The sequence below is a fragment of the Macaca mulatta genome, chromosome 8 (genome assembly GCF_049350105.2).
Source record: "Macaca mulatta isolate MMU2019108-1 chromosome 8, T2T-MMU8v2.0, whole genome shotgun sequence".
NCBI lineage: Eukaryota > Metazoa > Chordata > Mammalia > Primates > Cercopithecidae > Macaca > Macaca mulatta.
The window spans coordinates 25238178-25263741 of record NC_133413.1 but is presented as its reverse complement, the minus strand read 5'-3'; the positions used below and the strand labels follow the sequence as shown (position 1 = coordinate 25263741).

Here is a 25564-nt window from a genome sequence, read left to right as displayed (position 1 = left end):
AGCCAGGCCTTGGGCAATGCAAGGCGTCCACAAAACCCTCAACATGGGCACCATGGGGACCCTGAGACAAAGGCACTTGTGTGTTACCTCCTTCTCCTCTTAAGCAAGTGAGGAAAACAGTGACGGGAAAGGCCAAAGTGGGGAAGAGCCCAGGCATCTGCAAACACACACAGTCATTCTGCCGGGATCATTAGTCACCTTCCTGCTCCTGGGGGACCCCTCCCCACAGTGTCCCCAGACTCATCTGCCTGCTGCTCAAAGGGACAGACTTTCTTGGAAAATAAGAGTAAGGATATAAAATGAGAATACCACAGACGTCCTCACCCTAACACCCTGAGTACACCTCCCGGAAGGTGGGCTCATCCTGTCCTACCCTGCCGGTTTCTGCTACGCGCAGCCACTACTATCCCCTGTCTACATTACCACGAAATGAGCATGCTCTGAGCAGCACTGGCTCTTCCTCATTAGCCAGCCAAAGGGTCGGCAGCAGACAGCCACCCTGTCTTGGCTCAACAGATGGGAGACACTGTAAGGAGAGAGGTGAAGTGCCCAAGGCCAGGCAGCTGCATGAGTCCTAGTGCTGGAATGAGAGCCTGGATTTTCCATGCCAATGAGCTAACCTTACCCCTCCCACAGGATCCCAGTGTGATAATAAATACCATGACCTAGCACCTGCACAGAGTTTTAAAGTGGAGTTCCCTGCCAGCCTGCCTCTATTTTCTCACTACATGAATAGGCAGATCGGCCAGGGGAGGCAGGATGGGCACCGTTAGCGTTCCTTATTTCAGATAAGAAAACTGCAGCCCTAGTGGACCACGGAACTATGATGTAGTGCTCTTCCCAGTAAGTCACTTATATACATATACTGTGATCTGGCAAGGACTCCTCAAGACGAGTCCGAATTCAAAACACTACAGTGAGTGCAACTTCGACTCGCTGCTGAAATGAGAAGGTGTCACAGCAGCTGCAATTTGTTCCAGAGAGAGAAGCCAGACACAGACAAAAATATCCTGTGGCAATAACCATATGTCATCATCCTTTTTCCTTGCTTGCTGGAGTATTTGGCCAAAAAACTCCTAACTATACATTAGAGCCCTGCTTTCTGTGCCACACTTTCTGGGTGCCATGATTTCCTGGAGTTAGTCTCTCAACTCAACTCTGGCTCCTCCGTCCCAACAATGCAGCTGGGTCCCATCATCAATCCCAGCCCTTTCTCATATTCCAGAACCCAGCTCAAGGGCTCTGCTGCCATTAACAGCTGAGTCTGCATCCAACACCCTACACTGGCTTGCTCCAGCCTGATTCCCTTCCTCTCTCCTCTCGCTCTTTGCTCTGGAGCAGAAAACAGCCCGAGTTCTAGGGCATGTAATTTTTCTGAAGTTCAGTTTTCTCGAATATGAAATGAGAAACAACACCTGCCTTTTCTCACCTTCAAAGGAGAGCTAAGAGGATCAAATGACCAAATGAAAGTTAAAACAATACAAAAATAATATAATTAACAATTGCAACAGCAATATACAAACATATCCAGGCATTCAAGTAATGCTTTTAGAAATAACAAGAGGAGCTGATATTAATGGAATGTTTGCCCTGTGCCTGGAACTGTTCTTAACATTCTAGGTGTATCATCTCAATTCTCACAGCAACACTGAAATGGGTACTGTTATTAGCCCCATTTTATAGATGAGAAAAATAAGGCAGAGAGAGGTATGATGAACTTGACCAGGTGCCACTCCAGGCAGTCTGGCCCTGAGGTTGTGCTGTTAACACAAACAGCTCTAATTATTAAGCACATTGCCTCTGATACAATCTGTCATTAGCTTTGCACGTTAAGGTTTGCAAGAGCCATTCACAAATCTACCTCACCTAAGCTTCCCAACAGCCCTGTCAAAAAGGTAAAGTAGATGACACTAGTCTAGGTTCACAAGGAGAAAACCAGCCCAGAGAAATTGTTAGCCCAAGGTTTCCAAGCTGGTTAACAGCAGGACCAGGACTTAAATTCATGGGGCCTGCACCCCGCCCCAGTTTGGTGACCGTTCTAGGGCCTCAACACCAGCATAAGTCAGACACACAAACGCTCCTCCGGGTCCCCCACCCACAGCAGTGTCTCAAATGCACCCTTTCTGGTCACGCCAGGGAATAAACACTGTTGGCTAAATAATAGCCAGGGTCTCTCTTTCACCAGCGACAGCCATCACAGACCACGTGGCCAGCCAGACCTCAGGGTCCCAGAGCCTTCCAAGTGGCTCTCCGGATGGACCTGATGGATCCAGAGGCTCGGTGGACCCGGAGGAGTTCCCTCAGTGACACAAGGCTGGAGTCCCTCAACTTGACCCACATGGCCAGACGTTTCCTAGACCTGTTATGCAACCTTTGCTTCAAGCAAGCTGCTGCTGGGATTTCTCCCTATTTCAACATGTTTCGTTTTCTCTTCAGAGAGAAAGCACGAATGTGAAACCATAACACCTCTTAGTACCCGACAACGGCCCTTCCTGACTGGGGTTACGAGGAGGGTGGGGGATGTTTTCAAGAGTACCTCCTGTGAGCCAACTTGAGCCTCCAGAATGACTAACCACCGTGGGAGGGAGGGCGGGCGAGGATGGTGGGGAGGGAACACAACTGAGGACCACTGTCTCTCACAGGAGAAGGAACCAATTTCAGAAGCGCCCAGCAAATAAACTAGAACCATGCTACCCTGTAGGCTCTAGACCTGCAAGACGACAGCAGCTTGAGCAGTCCAGAGTCCAAATACCCCAGACCTTGTTCTCCCAGCCCATTTGAAAGTCCGTCAAGACAGGCAACTCTTCTCTTGAAAGGGCGCTGTTTCTGTCGCCTTAGCTCAGGGTCTAATTATAGGAAGCATGCTTACTTTGAGAATGGCGGACCAGGCATTCTTATTTTTGTGGCCCAGTGTCTAGCACAGTGCCTAGCCAAGAGGGCACTCAGGAAACGTGGAATGACATGAGTGGCCAAATGAAGACATTGCCTCATCGGGGTACAGCTGCTGCTTGCTGGGTTACACACACACACACACACACACACACACACACACACACACACAACACAAACAACGGAGCCAAGAAAGTCTTCTTTGTGGCCATAATATGCATGGATTCAAAACCAATGCAAAACAAAAAATCAAAACTGGAATTCATTTAACAGCAAGTTTTTTCTCTCTCTTTTATTTTTTCCTTTGAGACAAAGTCTCGCTCTGTCATCCAGGGTGGAGTGCAGTGGCGCAATCTCGGCTCACTGCACCCTCCGCCTCCCAGGTTCAAGTGATTCTCTCCTGCCTCAGCCTCCCAAGCAGCTGGGATTACAGGCGCCTGCCACTGTGCCCAGCTAATTTTTGTATTTTTAGTAGAGACGGGGTTTCACCATGTTGGCCAGGCTGGTCTCAATCTCCTGACCTCAGGTGATCTGCCCGCCTCGGCCTCCCAAAGTGCCGAAATTACAGGAGTGAGCCACCACACCCAGCCATTAACAAGTTTTAAAGATTTTCATAATTTTTTTTTTGCATCTCTTTTAAAAAGCTGTGCCTTCCTTCATTCAACCAATATTCACAGAATACTTCTGTGTCATTCTGTGGATGAGTCCGAGAAAGGCTGGAGGAGGGAAGAGTTTCAGTCTGTGTGCCCGCCATGCAAAGGTCGGGCTTTACATGCGAGGCAAACAGAAGTGCTAAGGGATTATCAGGTGGGAAGAGACATAGGCGTGAACTACAGAAAGACGTGGCTACTCCCCATCTTTCTGCAGGCTTGCAGGCTCTGCGGCACCATGAAGAATGGGCTGGATCTTCCACTCCCATCAGCTAACCTTATCTCTCCCGCAGGATCCCAGTGTGACAATAAACACCATGACCTAGCACCTGCACTGAGCTTTATACTTTGAAAACTGTGTTCCCTGCAAACCTGCCTGTATTTTCCAACTAGATGCACTAAAAAGACCTACAAGGGAGGCACAATCGGCACTGCTACTCTTCTCTATTTCCGATGAGAAAACTGCAGCCCACCAGGAAGCTGCTGGGCTTGGAGACTGAAGAGCAGGACCCGCCATGACTGACGTGCAGAATGAACTGCAGAAGCTCCTCCATCAAATACTTACTGAGCACCTACTGTGCTTCTGGCAATGGGAATACAGTGGTGAACAGAGGAGCATACATCCCTGCCCACTTGGAGCCTACATTCTGATGAGGGAAGAGAGACCATAAACAATAAAATAATATTATAAATATAAGTAAAATATGTAAACAATATAAATAAACAATGGTGTGTGTTAGGAAGTAACAACTGCTGGGGAGAAAAACAAAGTAGAGATGGGCAAAAGGGAAATGTGAGGCAGGGGAGAGTAAACTCACTTTTTTTTTTTTTCTTTTTGAGACAGGGTCTTGCTGTGTTGCCCAGGCTGGAGTGCAGTGGTCCAATCATAGCTCACTACAGCCTCGACCTCCCAGGCTCAAGCAAGACCAAGAAGCTGAGACCACTGGCATATGCCACTATGCCAAGCTAATGTTTTTATTTTTTGTACATATGGGGTCTCGCTACGTTGCCCAGGCTGGTCTCCAACTCCTGGCCTCAAGTGATCCTCCCACCTCGGCCTCTCAAGGTATTGGGATTACAGGCATGAGCCACTGAGCTCGGCCTAAACTCACTTTTAACTTGGGCAGTCTGGGATCTCAAAGAAGAGGAGACATCCAGGTCCCTGAACCAAGGCAGTAAGTAGCTGTGGGGAGGGAGAAAAGGAAACACATTCAAGAAGTATTACAGATACAGCCACGGGCAGGCCTTCCCTGCATAGAGGGTAGCGGCGGGAGAAAAGCTGACGATCACTCCAGGGTGCAGAAGGAGGGCCCGAGGGGAAGCCAGGACCACCATTCTGGCCACACTGAGTCTGAGGAGGCTCTGAGGTAGCTGGAGATTCAGCTCCAGAAAGTCTGGGCCCAAGATAGTGATCTGGGAGCCATCAGGTCCCAGGAGGAAACTGAGGCATGTGTGCTGGGAAGAAATGAGGTGGAAGGGCACATTCCTGAGGAAAAGCCATGCCCAAAGAGGAAAGCTGAGTATCACAGGGCCAACCCCTCTCGGAGGTGCCGTTGGCAGGGACAGAGGCAGCAGGATGGGCGAGGAAGATGGTGGGTAGCCAGGAGCCTCGGTGAGGCTGCAGCTGGCCAGTGCAAAAGCCAGGAAGCAGGGGTGGCAGGTGAGGAAGCAGAGACCGGTGTCAATAGTTCTTTCACAACATTTGTTGTTTTAAGGAGCAAAAAAAGGGGCAACAGTTTGTTTATGGGAAGAAATTTGGGGTCAAGGTGAGAAGTCTCGGGTTTGTTTAAGACAGTATGGGCTTGGATCTGTAGAAACATTTTTGAGAAAAACTCAATGGAGAAGGAAGGCTAAAGATCCCGGAACTGAGTCACTCAAGAGTGAGGGGACAAAAATGACATCACCATCACCATTTATTGACAACGTACGCACCACGTACTGCGGCAAGAACTTTACATATGTTGCCTCATTTAATTCTTTTTTATTTTTCCTCTTTAATATCTTTTATTATAGAGATATAGGAAGAACAACAGCTTTGAAAAGACAAAAAAATTATCCTGCATCAGAGGTAGGGTTGTTAGACAAAACTCAGGAGATTGCTCCCCCAATTTCATGGTCCATAAGAAGTTCACATTTTGTAGAACTAAAGCCTTCAGGATCACATTAAGAGCTTTGAAAGATTAAATGGCCTTTGCTTCCACACTTTCTGAAGTGTAATACAGAATACAAAATGGTTTGAGGGGCTTTCCCTTTAGAGAACAAGGTGGCTGACACACACTGATCAAGTTCTCACACCCCATACCTCCAAGAACACTGAAAAAGATCTGCAGATCTTTCTGGTGCAGGAGGGACCTCTTTATATTCCTCTTGTGGTGGAAGTTTAAGGACGTCCTTTAAAAACGTCTACATGTAATAATTTTAAATTCAGTTGAGGAAATCAGTGTCCCTCTTCAGGGCATTCCTTCTTAATTCTTACAACAACCCTATAAAACAGTTCTTGGTATTTGATATGGTTTGGCTGTGTCCTCACCTAAATCTCATCTTGAATTGTAGCTCCCATAATCCCCACGTGTTGTGGGAGAGACCCAGCAGGAGGTAATTGAATCATGGGGGCGGTTACCCCCACGCTGTTCTCATGGTAGTGATAAGTCTCACGAGATCTGAAGATTTTATAAGGGGAAAACCCCCTTTCACTGGGTTCTCTCATTCCCTCTCGTCTGTTACCATGTAAGATGTGCCTTTTGCCTTCCACCATGATTGTGACGCCTCCCCAGCCACATGGAACTGTGAGTCCGTTAAACCTCTCTTTCTGTATAAATTACCCAGTCTCGGGTATGTCTTTATCAGCAGCATGAAAACAGACTAATACAGTATTCATATCCCCACTTTGCAGAGAAGGAACCTGAGCTTAGAGAGGTTAGGTAATGTGCCCAGGTGTGCAGCCAGGATTCAAATCCAAGTGTCAGAGTGGTTTGTATACATCTCCCTTCTCTGCCACATTGATGTACCTTAAAGGAATGAAGACACCTGTTCCCTTACAGTGGGGGTGGAAGGCAAGAGAGTTTGGAAGGACGGTGACAGGAAGATGGGTTTGATCGAGGTACTGGTTTCCCTATGACATGGAAGCAAGATGCCAGGCTGAGGCTGACAACAATAGGGTGGGGGCTGAGGAGCAACAGGACCCCTGTGAAGGATGCAAGCAGCTACCCAGACACGTGGAACTGAGGCCAGGGAGCATGCGCATTGGAGGCAGTGTGAATGTTCCTGAAGGGCTTGGCTGCCCAAGGGACAGATGGGCTGTCCAGGACCCAGATGGGGCAAGCTAGGGTTGGAAAAACCATAGGCAGAGAAACTGAATGCCAGCAGCTGCAGTAGTCAATCTTGGGGTCCAGGCTATCAGACATCTGAATTTAAGATCTCAGAGGCGGACGGTTCTGAGTTAAGTCAAGACACCATGGAGGTGAAGGCCATTGACTCAGAGGTGTAAGGAATAGAGTGATTTGGACTTGAGTCGGGTGGGGACAAAGAGGGGCCATCCTCAGGGTGAGGACAGGATCTGTGGAGGTGAAGTCTGTGCATCAGATGCCAAAGTCCTCAGGGAATGAGGGAAAGTGACAGCAAGCATGCTGATAATGATGAAGATAAAGATGAGAGCAGACATCAGAGAGTATCCACTGTTCTGTGCGTGTACCAGGTACGTGAAGTGCAGCGAGGGCTTAACCCTCACAACCACCCTGGGAGATCAGTACCATCTCTTCTCCTTTTTACAGATAGGGAAATAGCACAGAGAGGTTAAGAAACTTGCCCAAGGTCACACCTAACTGGGAAATGGGACCCGGTCCCAGGGATTTGGACTCACGGGTCCATGTGCCCAACCCTTAGCAAGACGAGCTGGATTTCCATCAGAAGGGGGAAGTGGAAGAAACATTCGGTAAAAGGGGAAGATGTAAGGGACCTTGTTAACAAGGAACTTCCACAAGGCCCACTGGAAAAATGAGAGAAGAGGGAAAGAAGCAATGGAAAGCTGGGTCAGGAAAGAGAAAGCAGGAAGAAAATAGGATCCCCATTTTACAGGTAAGGACATGAAGAAGCTAAGTGTCCTGCCCAACCAGTAAGTCAAAGACTAGAATTTGAACCCCAAGATAGTTCTCTAAGGGTGGGAAATCCATCTCAGCGGGAACTTGAGGGAAGGTTAAGGGAACTTGGGGGAAGATTTCCAGTTCAACAAAAAGAAAGAGGCTGGGCATGGTGGTTCATGCCTGTAATCCCAGCACCTTGGGAGGCCAAGGTGGGAGGATCGCTTGAGCCCAGGAGTTCAAGACCAGTCTTGGCAAGAAATTGAGACCCCCAGCTCTATAAAAAATACAAAAAATTAGCCAGGCATGGTGGCATGTGCCTGTAGTCCCAGCTACTCAGGAGGCTGAGCTGGGAGGATCACTCAAGCCCTGGGAGGTCAAGGCTACAGTGAGCTGCGATCATACCATTGAACTCCAACCTGGGTGACAGAACGAGACCCTGTCTCAAAAAAAAAGAGAAGAGAGAAAGAAAGAAAAAAAGAGAAAGAGATTGGATATACCCCTCCTATGACAAACGTCAGACACAAACATTCAAGGTGGGCATGGGAGTGGCAAAGCCATGCCTCCTGGCGTGGGCCAACCAACACCATGATCACAGGGTTATGTCTGTGGCCAGCACGGATGGGACATGACAGCTGCTATTTCAGATTAAAAACAAAAACAAAAACACAAATTCTTTGACAAGAAAAGGTTCAGTACTAGTGGAGACAGCAAAAGAGCCACAGGGTTCAAGAAAGGTGCTGAAGGGCTTCCACACCAGCAGGTGGGTTCATCCTATGAGTCAGAGGAAGGAAACTCCCTGAAGTCAGAGGGGGTCAGGAGCCCAAGACTGAAACACGGAGAAAGTGGGACTGATTCCCCAAGACTAGTCACTGCTCCAAGATGGGACAAAAGTTATCTTTAATGAGATGGCCACATGCAGCTGAAATGTGCCCAAGTGGAAGCCAGGAAAAGGTTTGGGAAGCACATTCCTCCCTTCCAGGTGACACACACATCCCCCACCCCAGGTGCACACCCTTGTATAGTTTAAGCAAAGCAGCTGATTAAATCCTCCCATTCAACCCCAAATACCTCTCCCTACTAAAAAGCTGAGGCCCCCTTTGCTGTTCACAGTACTCCTGGGCACCCGCCTCCAAACCACACCCCAGCCTGGCCCTCAAACCACGCCCCAGCCTGGCCCTCAAACCACGCCCCAGCCTGGCCCTCAAACCACGCCCCAGCCTGGCCCTCAAACCACGCCCCAGCCTGGCCCTCCCCAATTGAGGGCAGAGAAAAGGGGATGAGGTTTTCACCCTCCTCGGGCGGAGTAGGCCTGAGGGGTGCAGGCCATGGCTGTGGGTATCGGCACGCAGCCTGGGAATTCATGAAACAAGGAACAGGACTGCAGTTCACAAATCCCCTTTTTTGATTCCTCACTCCTAATTCACCTTTTAAGAAAATCACCTCTCATCAAAGGACAGAAAAGAAGGGAGCAGGGGGATGTGAAGGACAGGAGACAAGAAGGGAGAGAGAAAAATCATTATAATTTTGTCCCAGGAACTAGAGCAATTTGGGATTTCACGCCCTTCTGAAGCTGAATGGCATGGACCTAAGTGCACTTTGTTTGGAAAGCGCTAAAGTGGGTGGGAGGGGACTCTGGCAGCTGCTGCACTGCCTCCCACCACCCTTCCTACCAGTCCTCCTGCAGCCAGGAGAAAACTCAGGAGAGAAGTCAGAAGTTGAGGTAATGCTGTGCTGAGCTGGGCAGGCTGGCTGTGCACGCCATGAGGTCAGCCAGGAGGCTCCTAGAGTGAACGCTCAGTGGTGCACCCACCTGGGAAGGAGGGCTCATCCTAGGAGAGTCACAGGCAGGGTTTCCCCCAACAAGCAAAGCAAAAGAAGGGCTGTGAAAGGGTCAGCGGAAGTCCCCCGGCTTCAAATGTTTCCTGTTTCCTTCTGCCCCTGCTTTCCCCAGGCGGGACTCGGGTCTCGGGACTCGGCATGGTCTCCGAGTGGTGTGCCTAATCTGGTTGGAATTTCCTCCTCCACCCACCTGGCATGCTCCTCAAGTCTTGAGCTCTCCTGACCAGACCAGGGGTTCTTGTATCCACCCCAAGTGCCCCTTGCCACTCTGGAACACCAGAAAGAGGCTCATGGAAAACCTGCCACCAGGCCCCGCCAGAGAGGAGTCAGTCATTGCCACCATTTGGCGAGAGCCCTGCAGAGACCCTATACTCCCTCCCTGGGTATCACTTCGCTGCTCACTATCATCACGAGGATGAAGGAGCACTCACACCCCACCATGGGAGGACCAAGTGAAAGAGGAAGACCCAGGAAGCAGCAGGAAAATTGCCAAAGGTCTTCCAAATACCCACTTCATAATCTCAGTGTCGCCTGCTGGGGCTCCAGAGACATTTCCTCAGGTTCAGTGGTTTTCATATTTTTTTGACCAAAACTCCTAGCCAGAAGTACATTTTACACTTCTGTAAAATGCATCCGGGGACACACACACACAACCCAAACAGAATTTCAACATTTCTCCTACTGCATGCCAGGCACACTCGTATTTTTTTTTTTTTTTTTTTTTAATGCAGAGCCCACTAATGGGTCATGGCCCACCATGAAAAATACACCAGTTATTAAAGTGACACTGGGGAGGTGAGGTGTGACTTCATGAACAAGCAAATTTAATATTATAATGGGAAGTATCCACCAGGCCGACTTTGCACTTAGAACTGCAAAATAAGTAGCATCAGGTTCAGGGTTGCAAGTGACCAGCACAGAGTTCCACAGTCCATACTACCTAGGATAGAAAAAAAACCAGCCGATTCAACATTCTTATTTGTCATTACAAGATCGAAGTTAAAAATGGTGCCTTTCAAAATTGGAGAAAGCTTTCTCTCTTTCAAGGTCCTATTTACATAGATTTGTTTTCAGCTGTAATAATTCTTTTCTTATTTCAAGTAACATAAAAGAGGACGATGGGCGTTGTGTGTTCAGAGAAACGGGGCATCGGTTAAAAATGTGGAGGGGGACTGAATAGGTCCACTGTCCCCACTTTATGGTGACAAAACTAAGGCACAGAACAATGCCCGAGGCATGAAGCCACTGAGAAGCACGGCTTGAAGCCCAACCCACGTCTCCTGACTCAGTTACTCCTGGTCTCTGCCATCATCCAAAATACTTAAGAGTGACACAGGGTGATCTCCCCAAGCCTTTCTATGATGGAGTATACATCCCTGACTCCTCACGCTGGGCAGACAGCTGTGCTGATGTTGGCAGATCCTGGCACTCAGTAGCAGCCTCAAAACCAACCCTGCACACTTCAGCATGGAAGGGCCCCTAAGGGTCATGTTTTGGGGTCAGTTAGAATCCCAGAACCTAAAAGACTTTACTGATTAGCTAACCCACGCCTTGTTTTACGGACTTATCTAGGAAAACCAGACTGGCTCCTTCTACCACTCACACCATGTTAACCTGTCCACAGATGAAAACTGCTATGGAAAGTAATACTAAGTACACAGGTGACATCTAATCCAAAACATATCAACATCTATGGGGCAGGGAGAAACTAAACACAGATTACACAATTTAAACATGTGAGAAACGCCTCTTGAGAGTGTCAAAGGGTGCTCAGAAGGCACAACTAATTATTTCTAATCCTAAAAATAAGCTAAAATGATGCTCTGAAGTGAATTCACAGTGGGGTTCCCGAACAGAACAGTCATCTCAAGACACCAGCAGGACTAAGGCCTGCTCAAACAACACCTCCCTGCTCCTAACTTTCCCCAGGCTCTGCCCAGGGCACTTGAGACAACAGCTCCAATCATGGAGAATTTTATTACATTTGAGGAATTCTTTCCTACACAAATGCCTCCTGGTATCAGTCCGGTGTCTTTCCTGGAGATGAGAACCATTCCTCTAACTCCCCACTAGAACACTGGAGGGACAGATGGGTGACGGCTCAGGTTTAGGTCCAGCAGCACCTTGGAAGCCCATGTCTTTCCTCACTGGATTTGTGCCTGTCCAGACACTGACTGCCGGCTCCAGGAGCCGGGAAAACCCTCTGAGTTATACTTTCTGGCCTTCATACCTGCTCATGCAGAACCAGCATCAGAAACAAGATACAGCTGCTGGGGGTGCCTCTGTGGGACCTGCCTTGCAAAATAATTGCCACCTAGAGAGGCCTCTGAATCCCCCAAAGCACACTGCAGCTGCAGCCAGAGGACTGGAGGTGGTGTAGGAGCCTGGGCAAGGTAATCGGTTCGCCTCTGCGCCTCAGTTTCTTCATCTGTTAACCCCCGGGGCTGTTGCATGAATTAGATGAGTTATGCCTATAAAAGTGCAATGTGTAACAGTCAATACTGGCATTACTTCCTGCACCACTCTATCCTGGTCCTGGGGTGTTCTGGGCAGGCTGACAGAGGGCAACTCTCAGTCTACCAGGCAAAACCCACCTACTAACGCTGCCTGTTCACAGAAATGCAGTTAAAACTACCGGGGCAAGTGACAGACAGGGTTTAAAGGAAACTGAGTGCCTATCACACAATCCACAGCAAGGACTGTAAGGCACAAGCCCATCCACCTCCCCGCAAGCAAAAGAAGGCAAACGTCATTGCCTCCCGGCGGCTCGGCGACCCAAAGTAGGGGCAAGAAGTGCAGGAACCCTCATAAAGAGGATCCCACGGGCCGATGCCGAACCGGTAAAGAGCTGCCACGAGTCGAGAGAAGTCTTGCCGGCCCCAAGTCCCCGAAATAACCTGGGAGGAGCAGCCACACATCAAGTCCTGGGGCGCGCGGCCCGGCCAGGGCCACACGTTTCTCAGCGCCAGCGTGGTGAGGGCTTCCCCTGCGGGGAGCTCCCTCGGAAACCGCGCACGTGTGGGCGGCCCCAGCCAGCCCGAACGGCCAGCGTGGTAAGACTGTGCAGAGCTGCAGCGATCGCGTCCCCCGGGAGCCCAGTCGTCGCCGAAGCCAGCGGTGCTCGCCACTCCGCCTCCCCCGCCAGCAGCCGGGGCCCGGCACGCAGCGGGAGCAGCGGGCGGTGCGGGGCAAGGACCTGGCACCCTCACTGGGTCGGCGGAAGGCGCGGCGCCCAGGCTGCGCACAGCTGCTCCCGGGGATACCCCGGCCCGCCGCGGTCCTGGGGAGAGCGCGGTTTCGGGACTCTGCCCCCAGGCTGTCGGCGCGCGGGATGCAAACGCGCGCGCGCTCCTCCTCCGCTCTTTGCGTCCCCGAAGTCCCCCAGCGCCTCACCTTCACCGAGTCCACCGGGTACATGACCGAGTGCTCCAGGATCCCGGCCATCGCTCCGGCTGTCATGTGGGTGGACACGGAGGCGCTGGTCGGCAGGTTCTCGTAGTCCTCCGACCCGGTGGCGTCCTTGCCGCCGCCGCCATCTCGGCTGTCCCCATCCATCCTCCGCGCCACCGCCTGGCTGCCCACGCTCCCGCTGCGCAGCTCCATCCGCCAGCTCCGCGGGGCGCAGGAGGCTGCAGGAGGTGGGCAGGGAGGGGGAGGGGGCGCAAAACTTCACTTCTTAAAGTGGGAGCCACCTCCCCGGGGCCGCGGCGCCTGACGCCATGGCGGGCTGGGGTGGAGCGCGGCGGCCCGAGACACCAATCGCCGGGAACCAAGAGGCCGGGGGCCGCCGCGCCATTGGTGTGCGGGACAGTGGGGACCCGCCTCCCTGTGTGACGTCACCGTCCCGTGCAAATTTCCAAGCAACCGGACGGGGGCGAGAGGAGACGTGGGGTGTCCCGGAAAGTTGTACTATCTTGAGGATGGGGCTGGTCCGCGAGGGGCAGGGGAGGTCACTGGGGAGGGGCCGCAGTGAGGTATGCCCAGAGATGGAGGCAAGGGTGACAGTGTCGCGGGGAAAATCCGCCCCCGGGGCGGGTGGGTTTGCAAACAGAATCGCTGAGCGAGCTTTGGCATTCCTAAGGCCTGAAGTTAAAACTCAGGGTCCCATTCTAGATTGCTTTGTTGGAGAGACCGCCCCTCATTCGAAATTGTTTCGCTCAACCTAAATACATAATGCAGAGCTAAATTTGTTCCTCTTGTTCTCACCGAGAGGCCGAACCCACCCTGCCCTGGACCAAGCAAGACTATAAGGAGTGACCAGGAGGGAGCCCCTCTGAGTTGGCACTTCCAAGAAATTTTCTTTGGATCTGATATGCCCGTAAAGTCTGTAGAGGCCTGATCTCACAGTAGAAGTGCGAACTGGCTGAGAGTAAAATCTTACAGCCTTGCCCCTGCCTGTCTTAAGACTGTAGTCACCTAGTTCTTCAAGTCGTCCTAAGCTGGCCTCTTCAGTAAAGTGTAACCCAGGCTGTTTTAATGTTGTTTTGCTCCAGTTTGGGGGAAAAGGGAGAAATCAGAAAGTAGGGGAGGGACCTGTCTGCCTCTGGAAGTGTCCATCTAAATTGCATGTTCCAGGGCTTAAGATGACTTGGCCTGATCAGCTTCTAGGCACCGGGGCCCTGCCTTATCTAGACAAGGCTTCTCGTCAGGAAGGCTGGACCCTGAGATATGAAAGGGCGGGGAAGACCCTGAAGATGCTGAGCCTGCTCTCTGCCCTCACCGTGATCAGCATCCCAAGCAGCTCTTAGGGATTTGAGATACAGTAATGTGAGCATAGGTAGAGATCAATAGAGGCGTCAGGGCCAAGGGCACTGTTTCCCCAGTTTTGGTAGCTGCAGATAGTAGCTGGCAAGATGAGTGCTAAGAATGTGATAACTAAAAACAAGCTTTGTGTTTTTACTTAGCCATCTCTGTAATGGCTAGAGAAAACTCTACTTTTGTCAAAGGTCATTTTTAAGAAATACTGATCAGAAGCTGTTGATCCTTATTTTTAAGTGGATGCCCTTTAAGCATTAAGTCTCTGAGAACCCATTGCCCCACTTCTGGGAATGTGACAAAAACCCAAATACACATGAAGCTCTTCTTCAGAGCATTCCTTATTAATCATTGGAAACAACCTAAATGTTCAACCAGAAGGGAATGACTAAGGAAATTATGACGCATGCATAATATTAATGAAATATTATGCAGCCTTTAAAAGTGGAATTTACGTTACACAACATGGATGATGATTATAATGTAATGTTAAATGGAAAAACAACAAAATTCTATAACCATTACATTCACAATGTAATGTAAATGTGCACAGGAAAAGAGTCGCATGGTTACTGTGCTAGTGATGGAGGATTATAGGCAACTGCTTTGACTTTATTTTTCAGACTTTAAATGATACTTATATCTGTAATTTAAAAATAAAAAATCATTCTTTTTAGGATATATATACCATATATACACATACATATACATATCTATATATAGAAGTATATACGTATAGGATATAGATATTTACATATATAAGACATAAATAGGATATATAATATATAGATATGTACATATATCAAATATGTTGATGCGTGTATATAAAATATATAGACATGTGTATATATAAAATGTATTTTTTACTTAGCCTCTCAGCATTCGTATCCATGTGTATATATAATATATGTACATTTTATGTATAAATGTATACATTTCATATATAAAATATGTTATATTTTATATATAAGATATATACACATATCTATACATTTTATACATATTTAATATATACCTATTATATGTGATATATACACCTATGTATACATATATACATCTATCTACATATGTACACCTATATTATATATGTATATATGTACACCTATATTATATATAATACATATGTATAAGATATATTTTTAATATATATATGCACACACACACACACACACGCCTCCTAATGGATGAGAAACCCTCCGAACTTTGCAATAGCAAAACCAGTGGAAAGAAGTTGCCTTTTGATGGTTAGGAGAATTCTTAGCAAATGTGAATATGCCCATAATCTTCACAGACATGATTTTTGTTTAATTTCATTAAATAAATATTAGAAATGGTTGAAAATCTTTGGAATATTGATTATTTAAAATAATTCAATATTTTATCCTCCCCATATATGGTAGATACGGTGGTTTGGCGCTTAGCATCTTAGACTCCTCCTTGGACTGCAGTGGCCAGAACATGTAAAGCCACGTTTCTCAGACTTTCTTTCAGCCAAGGGTCTAGCCATGAATTATATTCTGCCAATAGATGAATTAGAAAGATCTGGAAAGTGAACGTGAGATGAAGCTCCCTTCCTGCTCTTTGATGTTTTCTACTGCCTAGCAAGGTCGGAGACACTTGAGGCAGGAACAGTTGGGGTGGGCTGTGGGTTCCCTACTGCAACAGCATGGCAGTGTTTGGTCACCGGATTCATGGATGCTGAGAGGTATTTATGGAAGTGGGTGGTGCAGCAGTGATAGTGGCAGCCTCCTGATCCCCGCACCATGACTTTGTAGGTGGCCTTCTGATTCCTTGCCTTTGAGGCCATGGCAGAGGTAGCCAATCCCTTGGGAAGCCAGTTTGGCAGTGTGGATCTGTGCCTAAACCCCTCCCCACAGTATTGTGTATAGCAGCGCAAGGGCACAGTAATGAAGGAGCCATCCCGGATGTCAGAAGGCAGTAACCGGTCCAGCTCCCAGACCTCTAGGGAAGACATGCTGGGAGAGGGTAACATCCCAGACAGAATAACCCAGTGCTTGGGCCACACGGCCATCAGGAAGGGAGCAGCTCTGTCTTTGAAAGGCAAGAACATGGTGACCAGCAGCAGAGGAGTGGCAGCTCATTTGGTCCTCTCCCATGGGGCAGGCCAGGAAGCTCAGAATGACTCGTCACTTCTATCAGAGTCTTTCGTAAAGTTCCTGAACGTTGTAGTTCTGAAGATGTCCTCATGCAGCCCTGGTCTAACTGGAAGCCAAGCTCCACTTAGAAAGAGGAAGCTGTAGAATGTGCAGGGCAAGAAGCACCTGACTTGGAGGTGTGGACCTGTGCAAGCCCTGCTTCCAGTGTTCACTAGCTGAGTGGCTCTGGCCTGTTTCTGGCAAGCTTCCTCCTCTGTAGATTTTGGTCATTCCTACCACATGGTGAACCAAATATAGAGAAAATAGACTCAGTATTTGGAAGAGGATGTATCTGAATTATATATACTTCACCATGGAAGCTCATGGTGAGGTTTAGATATAATTGTGGGGAGTTGGGAGAAAAGAGGACAGAAAATGAGGGGTGCAGAAGGAAGAGGTTCAGGCTTTCTCCCAAATCCTGGTTTTTTTTTCATAAGAATTACTCTAGCCCTGACATCCATCTGCTCCGTGCAACACACAGGTACATTACTACCCTAGTTGTAATTTAGCCAGTGCTGGGTCTCTCCCTGGGTCCCAGCACTCCTCTGCTTTGTGCCAGAGAGAAGACTCCTGGCCACGAAGCAACTGTAGCTAGCATTATGTCAACTAGGGCACCGGGTGGTGTGGTGTGTTTTCAGGCTTTGTTGATCTTTGGTGTTTTGTGGGTTTTTCTGGTTTGTGTTTGTGTGTTTGTTTTTGAGACAGAGTCTCGCTCTGTGACCCTGGCTGGAGTGCAGTGGTACGATCACCGCTCATGCAGCCTTGAACTCCTGGGCTTAAGCGATCCTCCTGCCTCAGCCTCCCAAGTAGCTGGAACTACAGGCATTTGTCAGCACACCTAGCTAATTTTTTAATTTTTCTGTAGACACGAGGTCTCACTGTATATTGCCCTGGCTGACCTCAACCTTCTGGACTCAAGCAATCCTCCTGCCTCAACTTCCCAAAGTCGTTGGATTACAGGTGTGAGCTACTGCACCTGGCCTGTTTATTATAATACACTCTCATCCACATCCTGCGTAATTTTAAGTAGAGTACATATGTTGGGAGGGCCTCAAAGGACTCTGGGCACACAGTCCCTCCCTCCCTCCCTCATACAGGTCCTGTCCTGTAGCCTCAGATTCCTTGCTTTCCCTAGGACAGTGCTGTGTTTCTAAATCTATCTGAGATTCATACAGAAATGAGTCTCCCCATGAGATGGACGAATAAATGGAGGCAAAAGCTAGCCCCCCTCTCAAACCCCAAGTCAAATAAAGAAGAGATGGGAAGGAGCCATCAGATGGGAGAACACAGGGCTGCCTCACTTTACCAGGCATCCTTGTACAACCAGTGGTGCCTGGCAAGGGTCAGAGCTGGGGTGTAATCAGTAACTTGAGAGAGAAGCGTTGATCTGCTTCCCAGGAGCCTGCCTGTGCCCTGGCGTCCTCCGACTCTGCTGCTTCACTCTACTAATCGTCATGCCACGTGATGTGGGTGGGCCACCACAAGAGCTGACATCTGCATTTTTCCCTCTCCTGGCCTATTTCCACAAATATACTTGGTGCCCCATCACCTAATAGAACCTCTCTTCCCTGATCCTTATCTGAAGCTAGTACCCTCTGTCTCTCCTCCATCCTGAAGTCCTCCGGAGAGGGGAGAGGAATCTCCCTGCTCTCTCTGCTAAAAATGCACTCAGTCCTTAACCCTTTACTTAACCCTTTGCAGTGACAGTTTCTTTTCTTTTCCTTTTTTTTTTTTTTTTAGACGGAGTCTCACTCTGTCGCCTGGCTGGAGTGCAGTGGCACAATCTCGGCTCACGGCAACCTCCGCCTCCCGGGTTCAGGTGATTATCCTGCCTCAGCCTCCCGAGCAGCTGGGATTACAGGCGCCTGCCACCATTGCGTGGCAGTTTCTAACCGTTGCAATTTTCTACAGGAATTTTCGCGTGCCAGCCACATCGGCTGCTCCTCCCAGTACGAACCTCTCAGCCTCCGCCTCCTCTGGAATCCCCTCCTCACTTCCGCTCGCTTTCCTGGGGCCCTCTGCCTTCTCTCCCTCTCCTTTCTCCCTCCCTGCAACTCCCGTCCTGGCAGCTGCTGTCCTGTCCTCCCGTTGGTCATCTCTCCTATTCCCACACCCCAGTTACCAACCCCAGCTCCTCCTCATTCCAGTCCCACGTGTTCATGTGCCTTCCGGCAGCCCTACCTGAATATTCTGCCGCACCTAAAGCTCAGAAAATGTACAATATTTGTGTCCTAGGAGTGCTCTAACAAAATGCCACAAACTAGGTGGCTTAAAACAACAGAAATGTGATCGGGCGCGGTGGCTGACGCCTGTAATCCCAGCACTTCGGGAAGCCGAGGCAGGCGGATCACGAGCTCAGGGGTTCGAGACCAGCCTGAAACTAACATGGTGAAGCCCCCGTCTGTACTAAAAATACAGAAATTAGCTGGCCCTGGTGGCACATGCCTGTAATCGCAGCTACTTGGAAGGCTGAGGCAGGAGAATCCCTTGAACCCAGGAGGCGGAGGTTGCAGTGAGCCAAGATCGCACCACTTCACTTCAGTCTGGGCGACAGAGCAATACTCTGTCTCAAAAAAAAAAAAAGAAAAAGAAAGAAAGAAAGAAATGTATTGTCTGGCAGTTCTGGAGGCCAGCAGTCTAAGATGGAGGTGTCAGCAGGGCTATGCTCTGTCTGAAGGCTATCCTGGAGGATGCTCCCCTGCCAGTTGCCAGCTTCTGGTCTGGCTTGTAAATGCATCACTCAGACCCCTGCCTCTGTTGCCATGAGGCACCCTCCCTGTGTGTTTCTGTGCCTGTCCAACTCCTCTTTTCTTATAAAGATACCTGTCATATTGGATTCAGGGCCTATCCTAATCCAGTATGACCTTGTCTTAACTTGATTACATCTGCAAAGACTGTATTTATAAGTAAGGTCACATTCACAGGTTCTGGGTGGACATGAATTGAGGCAGGGGGACAGACACTATTCAACTCAGTCCAGTGAGGCAAGAGCACCAAGAGGCCTGCGTTCCTGTCCTAACATCCTTTTTTCTCCTTCCTTCATCTGTGAAATGATTATCTGGATTGGACTTACTGGTGTGCAGACCCCTCCAGCTCTGTCTTTCCAATCTTTGTTAACAATCACCAACTCCTTTTTTTTTCTTTCTTTCTTTCTTATTAAGACGGAGTCTCGCTCTGTTACCCAGCACAGTGGCGTGATCTCAGCTCACTGTAACCTCCACCTCCCAGGTTCCAGCAATTCTCCTGCCTCAGCCTCCCGAGTAGCTGGGATTACAGGCACCCGCCACCACTCTCAGCTAATTTTGTTTGTTTGTTTTGCGGGGGCGGGTTTGACACAAAGTCTCACTGTGTCGCTCAGGCTGGAGTGCAGTGGTGCGATCTCAGTTCACTGCAACCTCTGCCTCCTGGGTTCAAGCGATTCTCATGCCTCAGCCTCCCGAGGAGCTAGGATTACAGGCACCTGCCACCACGCCTGGCTAATTTTTGTATTTTGGTAGAGATGGGGTTTCACTATGTTGGCCAGGGTGGTCTCAAACTCCTGACCTCAGGTGATCCACCTGCCTCAGCCTCCCAAAGTGCTGGGCTTACAGGCGTGAGCCACTGTATCTGGCCTAGTTTTTGTATTTTTAGTAGAGACGGAGTTTCACCATATTGGCCAGGCTGGTCTCAAACTCCTGAACTCAAGTGATCCGCCCACCCTAGCCTCCCAAAGTGCTGGGATTACAGGCATGAACCACTGTGCCAGGCCACCAACTCTTTCTAATGCCATTTTTTCCCCTTGCATTTACCTCCTTTTTAGCAAGCTGTAGCCAAGCATAGAGTCATCTCTCTCTTTTTTTGACTCTTAGATCCTATTAGCCACATCTGGATCCAGCCTCTGAGACAGCATCGTCTATAGCTATGGTGACTCTGTAATTTATCATCCAAACCGGGGCACTTTTTGAGAATGAAAAGGGTCACTGTTAACAATTCCACCAGGACAGAGGGTATAAACTGAGACTATCCTGGGAAAACCCCGACATAGGGTCACCTAATTATAGCCAGACCTTGCTTGTCATCCCCAAAACCATGTCCCTCAACCTATGGCCCTTGTCTCTTCTTATATCCTGTTGAAAGGGAAGACTCTCCACATCTCCACTGTTGAAATGATGCTCAACATTCGTTTCTCAACTCAGACACCTCAACTTCCATGAAGTCTTCTCTGACCCCTAAAAAGTAAGAGGAACCCTGGAGCTCTTCCTTGCCTCTTCCACAGCTCTTAGAACCTTGCACTTTACGTTGCAACTCTGGAAGCCATGTCTTGGCACTCCCATTACACTCTAAGTTCCTTGAATACACACAACGAATAAACAGTACATATTATTAAATGAGTCAGAGTTTCTTTGGAAAAGAGCTTCATCTTCCTATATAAATAACAGCATGAAAATATTGCAGACGTCCATGATTCCCAGGGAGTTAAGAACACGTTGCACCTCGGAACTGGAGCTTCTGAGCAGTTTGTGGAGTAGAGAGAAAAAGGTGACTTTTTTTTTCTTCCAAAGCATATGTCACAAACACTAAATTAGGGAGCTACCTTTCTTTTCTTTTTTCTTTTTTCTTTTTTCTTTTTCTTTTTATTTTTTTGAGATGGAGTCTTGCTCTGCTGCTCAGGCTGGAGTGCAATGGTGTGATTCCGGCTCACTGCAACCTTAGCCTCCCAGGTTCAAGTGATTCTCCCGCCCCAGCCTCCCAAGTAGCTGGGATTACAGGCACGTGCCACCACATCCGGCTAATTTTTGTATTTTTAGTAGAGGCTGGATTTCACCAAGTTGGCCAAGCTGGTCTCAAACTCCTGACCTCAAATGATCCACCCAAAGTACTGGGATTACAGGTGTGAGCCACCGTGCCCAGCCAGGGGACTACCTTTCTTAGGACAACATGGAGTTACAAAGCTGGGGACCTGGAAGAGAACTAGAGTGTGATATAGTCTATAAGTCCTTTTTACAGGTGGACAAAAGAGATCCAAGGTAAAGTAACGTGTCCAAGGACACAAAAGTGGTTGGCAGCAGAGCTTAGATAAAACCCCAGGTGTGTCATTCAATACACTTACTCACCTTTGAAATAAACTCAGAGCCTGATAAAACTCCTTTATTGCTGGCCGGGCGTGGTGGCTCAAGCCTGTAATCCCAGCACTTTGGGAGGCCAAGGCGGGTGGATCACAAGGTCAGGAGATCGAGACTATCCTGGCTAACATGGTGAAACCCCGTCTCTACTAAAAATACAAAAAACTAGCCGGGCGTGGTGGCGGGCGCCTGTAGTCTCAGCTACTTGGGAGGCTGAGGCGGGAGAATGGCGTGAACCCGGGAGGCGGAGCTTGCAGTGAGCCGAGATCACGCCACTGCACTCCAGCCTGGGAGACACAGCGAGACTCCGTCTCAAAAAAAAAAAAAAAAAAAAACTCCTTTATTGCTATCATTTGTCGTATCTCAGATGCCTGCTCTGTAAAAATCAATAGTCATCAATTCTCCACTCTGATTAGCTTCACCTGACACAGCACATTAGCACATGGCCACATTTGCACAGTTTTGTACTGAGCTCTATGCGCAATGAATAAGAGAGTTCATTGACCACGATCCTCCAGGCAGCAAAGTCACTGTATTTCCCCGCCTCAAATAGACGACTGAGCAGAGAAGAGGCCCCTCTGTAGGAGAATGGAGATGATATCTCATAAAAATAGCAAGCATGTGCTTTGGAGACAGATCAGGATTGAGTAAAACCCACTGCTTCCAAGAGCTGCCCTTGTGAGAAGCAGCTCGTTTGCAGTTGGAAGCACCAACCACTGTGGTTTTCCATTTGCGTTCCATGCGTTTTCTCTGTCCACAGCATCTAATTATGCCTGGCTGGTTTCTCCTGACTTGAATCATATGTGTCTCTCAAGTCTGGACCTCTGTTTCAGCTGCTGTTGGGGGGCAATTGCAGAGTGTGAATTTGCAGGAGAAAGATGTGCAAAGGGGACCAGGTTGCCACCTACCAAAGCAGGGGTGAAGTTAGCACTGAGAGTCTCTCAGGTGGGAGAGAAGGGTTAACGAAGGATCTCCATTTGGTGGCCTGTCTCCATAGTCCTTCAGAAACATTGGGTAGCAGAGAGGAACCCTGGGAGTGTCCTCAGAGAGCAGCCAGATCTTCCCCCTCCTCTCAGGCTCCCAGGCTGAACCGTTCAGCTACTGTGTTGGTAGATGGAGCCCCAGTATCTGAGACTCCCAATGTGGCTGTGCTAGAATGGGCAGGATGGTACCTTTTCCCTACATCAAAGCTCCAGGCTATGGGAAAATTCAGCCACATGCACACTGTGAAGTTTTTAATTCTGCTTTGTTAATTTCCATAGTCCCACTTGATGTAACAAACACATCCTTCTCAATTGAGCCCAAATGTGGTAATTCATAAAATTTGTCTATGTAGCAAGATGCTACGTAGCAGTTTGCTGCAAGAAATCTGCCTACTCAGGACAGATTTTCAAGAATCAGGACATTTGGTGAACATAATCAGAAAGAGTATTTTTAGTCCAGTTTTTAAAACTAACCAGCTCTGATGCAACCAGTTTGGAAAATGGTCTGGCAATATCTAGTAAAGCTGCATATACACATGACCTATGACTCAGCAGTTCTACTCCTAATATATACCCCAGAAACACCTACTTTGTGCACCCAAAGACGTTCACAGAAATGCTCATAGCAGCACAATTCACAATAGTCCCAAACTGGAAACAACCCAACTGTTCATCAGTAGCAGAATGGATAAATACATGGTGGTATGTTCACATAATGCAATGTGACACAGCAACCAACAGGAATGATTCTCAACTTTGGACAACAACATGGTTCAACATCACAAACACAATGTTGAGCAAAAGAAGCCAGACACAAAATAGCAGACAATATGATTCATTTAACATACAGTTCAAGAACAAAAAAAGCTAATTGGTAGTGTTAGAAACCAGCACAGTCATTACCCTTGTGGCTGCAGGGAAGCGTGAGAAACCTTGTGGGATTCTGGTCATATTCTGGGTTTTTTAACTTGGTGTGTTCACTTTGTAGAAATGCATTGAACTGGACACTTACGACTTCTACACTTTTTATAACATATGTTATAAGTCAATATATAACTATAAATGTAGAAATATTTATATATTCTGGAGAAAAAATATAGTAAATATTTGTTTAATTGATTGAGGAGGAAGCAGGGAATAGTAGAAAAGTTTAAAGTTTATGGGAAAGGTAAACTTTGAAGTCAGAACTCCTCATTTACCACCTACCACCTGGCTGTGTGTCCTTGGAAAAATTACTTACCATCTCTGAGTCTGGTTCTCAATTACAAAATGAACACGAAGAATTCCTACATTACAGAATTAAACGAGAAATTACAGAAGGCACCTGATATATATTAAGGCTATTATACATATATAGACTACTGCTATATGTATAACATATAATACATATAATTGTGATATATATATATGCCAAACTGTCGATTTCCCCTTAGTGTTTCACTAATATTTGTCAGCACTTACTGTAGCCATAGACAGTCACCCAAGCTGGAGTGCAATGGCACGATCTTGGCTCACTGCAACCTCTGCCTCCTGGGTTCAAGCAATTCTCCTTCCTCAGCCTCCTGAGAAGCTGGAATTACAAGCACCCACTACCACGCCTGGCTAATTTTTGTATTTTTAGTAGAGATGGGATTTCACCATGTTGGCCAGGCTGATCTCGAACTCCTGACCTCAGGTGATCCACCCGCCTCGGCCTCCCCAAGTGCTGGGATTACAGGCATGAGCCACCATGCCTGGCCTGCCATAGAGATTTTTCATATCATGTTTATGTTCACCAAAGATCTGTCTCTTAATCGGCAGTTAATTCTGCTTTTTAAGTGTCCTCTGGCCAGGTGCGGTGGCTCACACCTGTAATCCCAGCACTTTGGGAGGCCGAGGTGGGCGGATCAGCTGAGGTCATGTGTTCAAGACCAGCCTGGCCAATATTGGAAAACCCCATCTCTACTAAAAGTATTATTTCGCCAATATGGCAAAACCCCATCTCTACTAAAAAAATTTAGCTGGGCATGGTGGCGGGCATCTGTAATCCCAGCTACTCAGGGAGGCTGAGGCACAAGAATCACTTGAACCATGGAGGCGGAGGTTGCAGTGAGCTGAGATCACGCCACTGTACTCCAGCCTGGGCAACAAGAGCGAGACTCTATTTAAAAAAAAAAAAAAAAAAAAAAGTGTCCTTTTTTTTTTCCCAAAAATCAAAATCTTTTTGATAAATGCAAGTATATAAAATCAGGACATAAACATGATTTGCTCAGTTTAATGAACTTAATTTTAAGATATAGATCAATTCAAATTCTCATCAACTGTGTCGCATCCGTAAAAGTTACTTTAAGGGCATTAGCAGTCTCTTAAAATTGATCAGTTTGGTACAAGTAAACCATGTTTCTCTTAAAAGGCTTGTGCACTCACCTAGGCACAAGGGTGTTACAGTCGAGCACATTTACACCAGTAGAAACACAGAGTGCCTTCTTGTAGCTTTGCTGTATTCCCCTCTGTCCTTCCGTACCTGTCCTAGGAGAGCAAGGAACTCGCTCAGTTTCAGTGTCTCTCCATTCCCGGAAGTTGGTGGCCAAGTCATCCTAAAAAATGGCAACTTGATAACTTTCCAGCACTTTCAGATATCTTATCTCCTTTCCTTCTTAGGGCTGTTATTAAGGAGCAAGCTGGAGAAATGCAGGCCGTGTAATTTTATATGATAGTTGGCTCCATTTGTTGCTGCACCCCAAGAGGGTTGATTAATGGTAGCAATATCAGCAGGAAGGGGGTGGGACACAGGACTCTGTCCTTGACTTAGGTTCAACTCAACTATTTTTTTTTAATCACCTATTAGAAAAAGTCCTAGGATGAAGATTTATCAACCTCTTAGAAGACAAAGCTAGGGGGAGTCACTTCTTAGAACGTTAAAAATCAATTTTTTTTTTTTTTTTTTTTTTTTGAGACAGAGTTTCCCTCTTGTTGCCCAGGCTAGAGTGCAGTGGCACGATCTCGACTCACAGCAACCTCTACCTTCCAAGTTCAAGCGATTCTCCTGCCTCGGCCTCCCGAGTAGCTGGGACTACAGATATCTGCCAGCATGCTCAGCTGATTTTGTATTTTTAGTAAGACAAGGCTTCT

General features: G+C 48.0%; 1 protein-coding gene and 1 long non-coding RNA gene across 6 annotated transcripts in view; one reads left to right on the top strand and one right to left on the bottom strand.

The window, feature by feature from the left end:
• Nucleotides 1–24884, bottom strand: part of SLC25A37 (solute carrier family 25 member 37) — a 59619-nt gene extending 34735 nt beyond the window's left edge. For 4 of the 5 annotated variants that reach the window (XM_077943256.1, XM_077943255.1, XM_077943257.1 and 1 more), the window contains exon 1: nt 12851–13201. Coding sequence is in view for 1 of the 5 variants with exons in the window: in XM_001106001.5 (XP_001106001.2) it covers nt 12851–13060 (210 nt within the window). In the remaining 4 variants the exon portion in view is untranslated. Of the gene's footprint in view, nt 1–12850; nt 13202–24859 lie in introns of those variants that run through there. The other variant, XM_077943254.1, reaches the window with a different exon arrangement.
• Nucleotides 1052–3209, top strand: LOC144330752 (uncharacterized). Its single transcript, XR_013397197.1, has 2 exons — nt 1052–2086; nt 2305–3209. It is a non-coding gene; the product is annotated as an uncharacterized LOC144330752 (long non-coding RNA).
• Nucleotides 24885–25564: the final 680 nt, after the last annotated feature.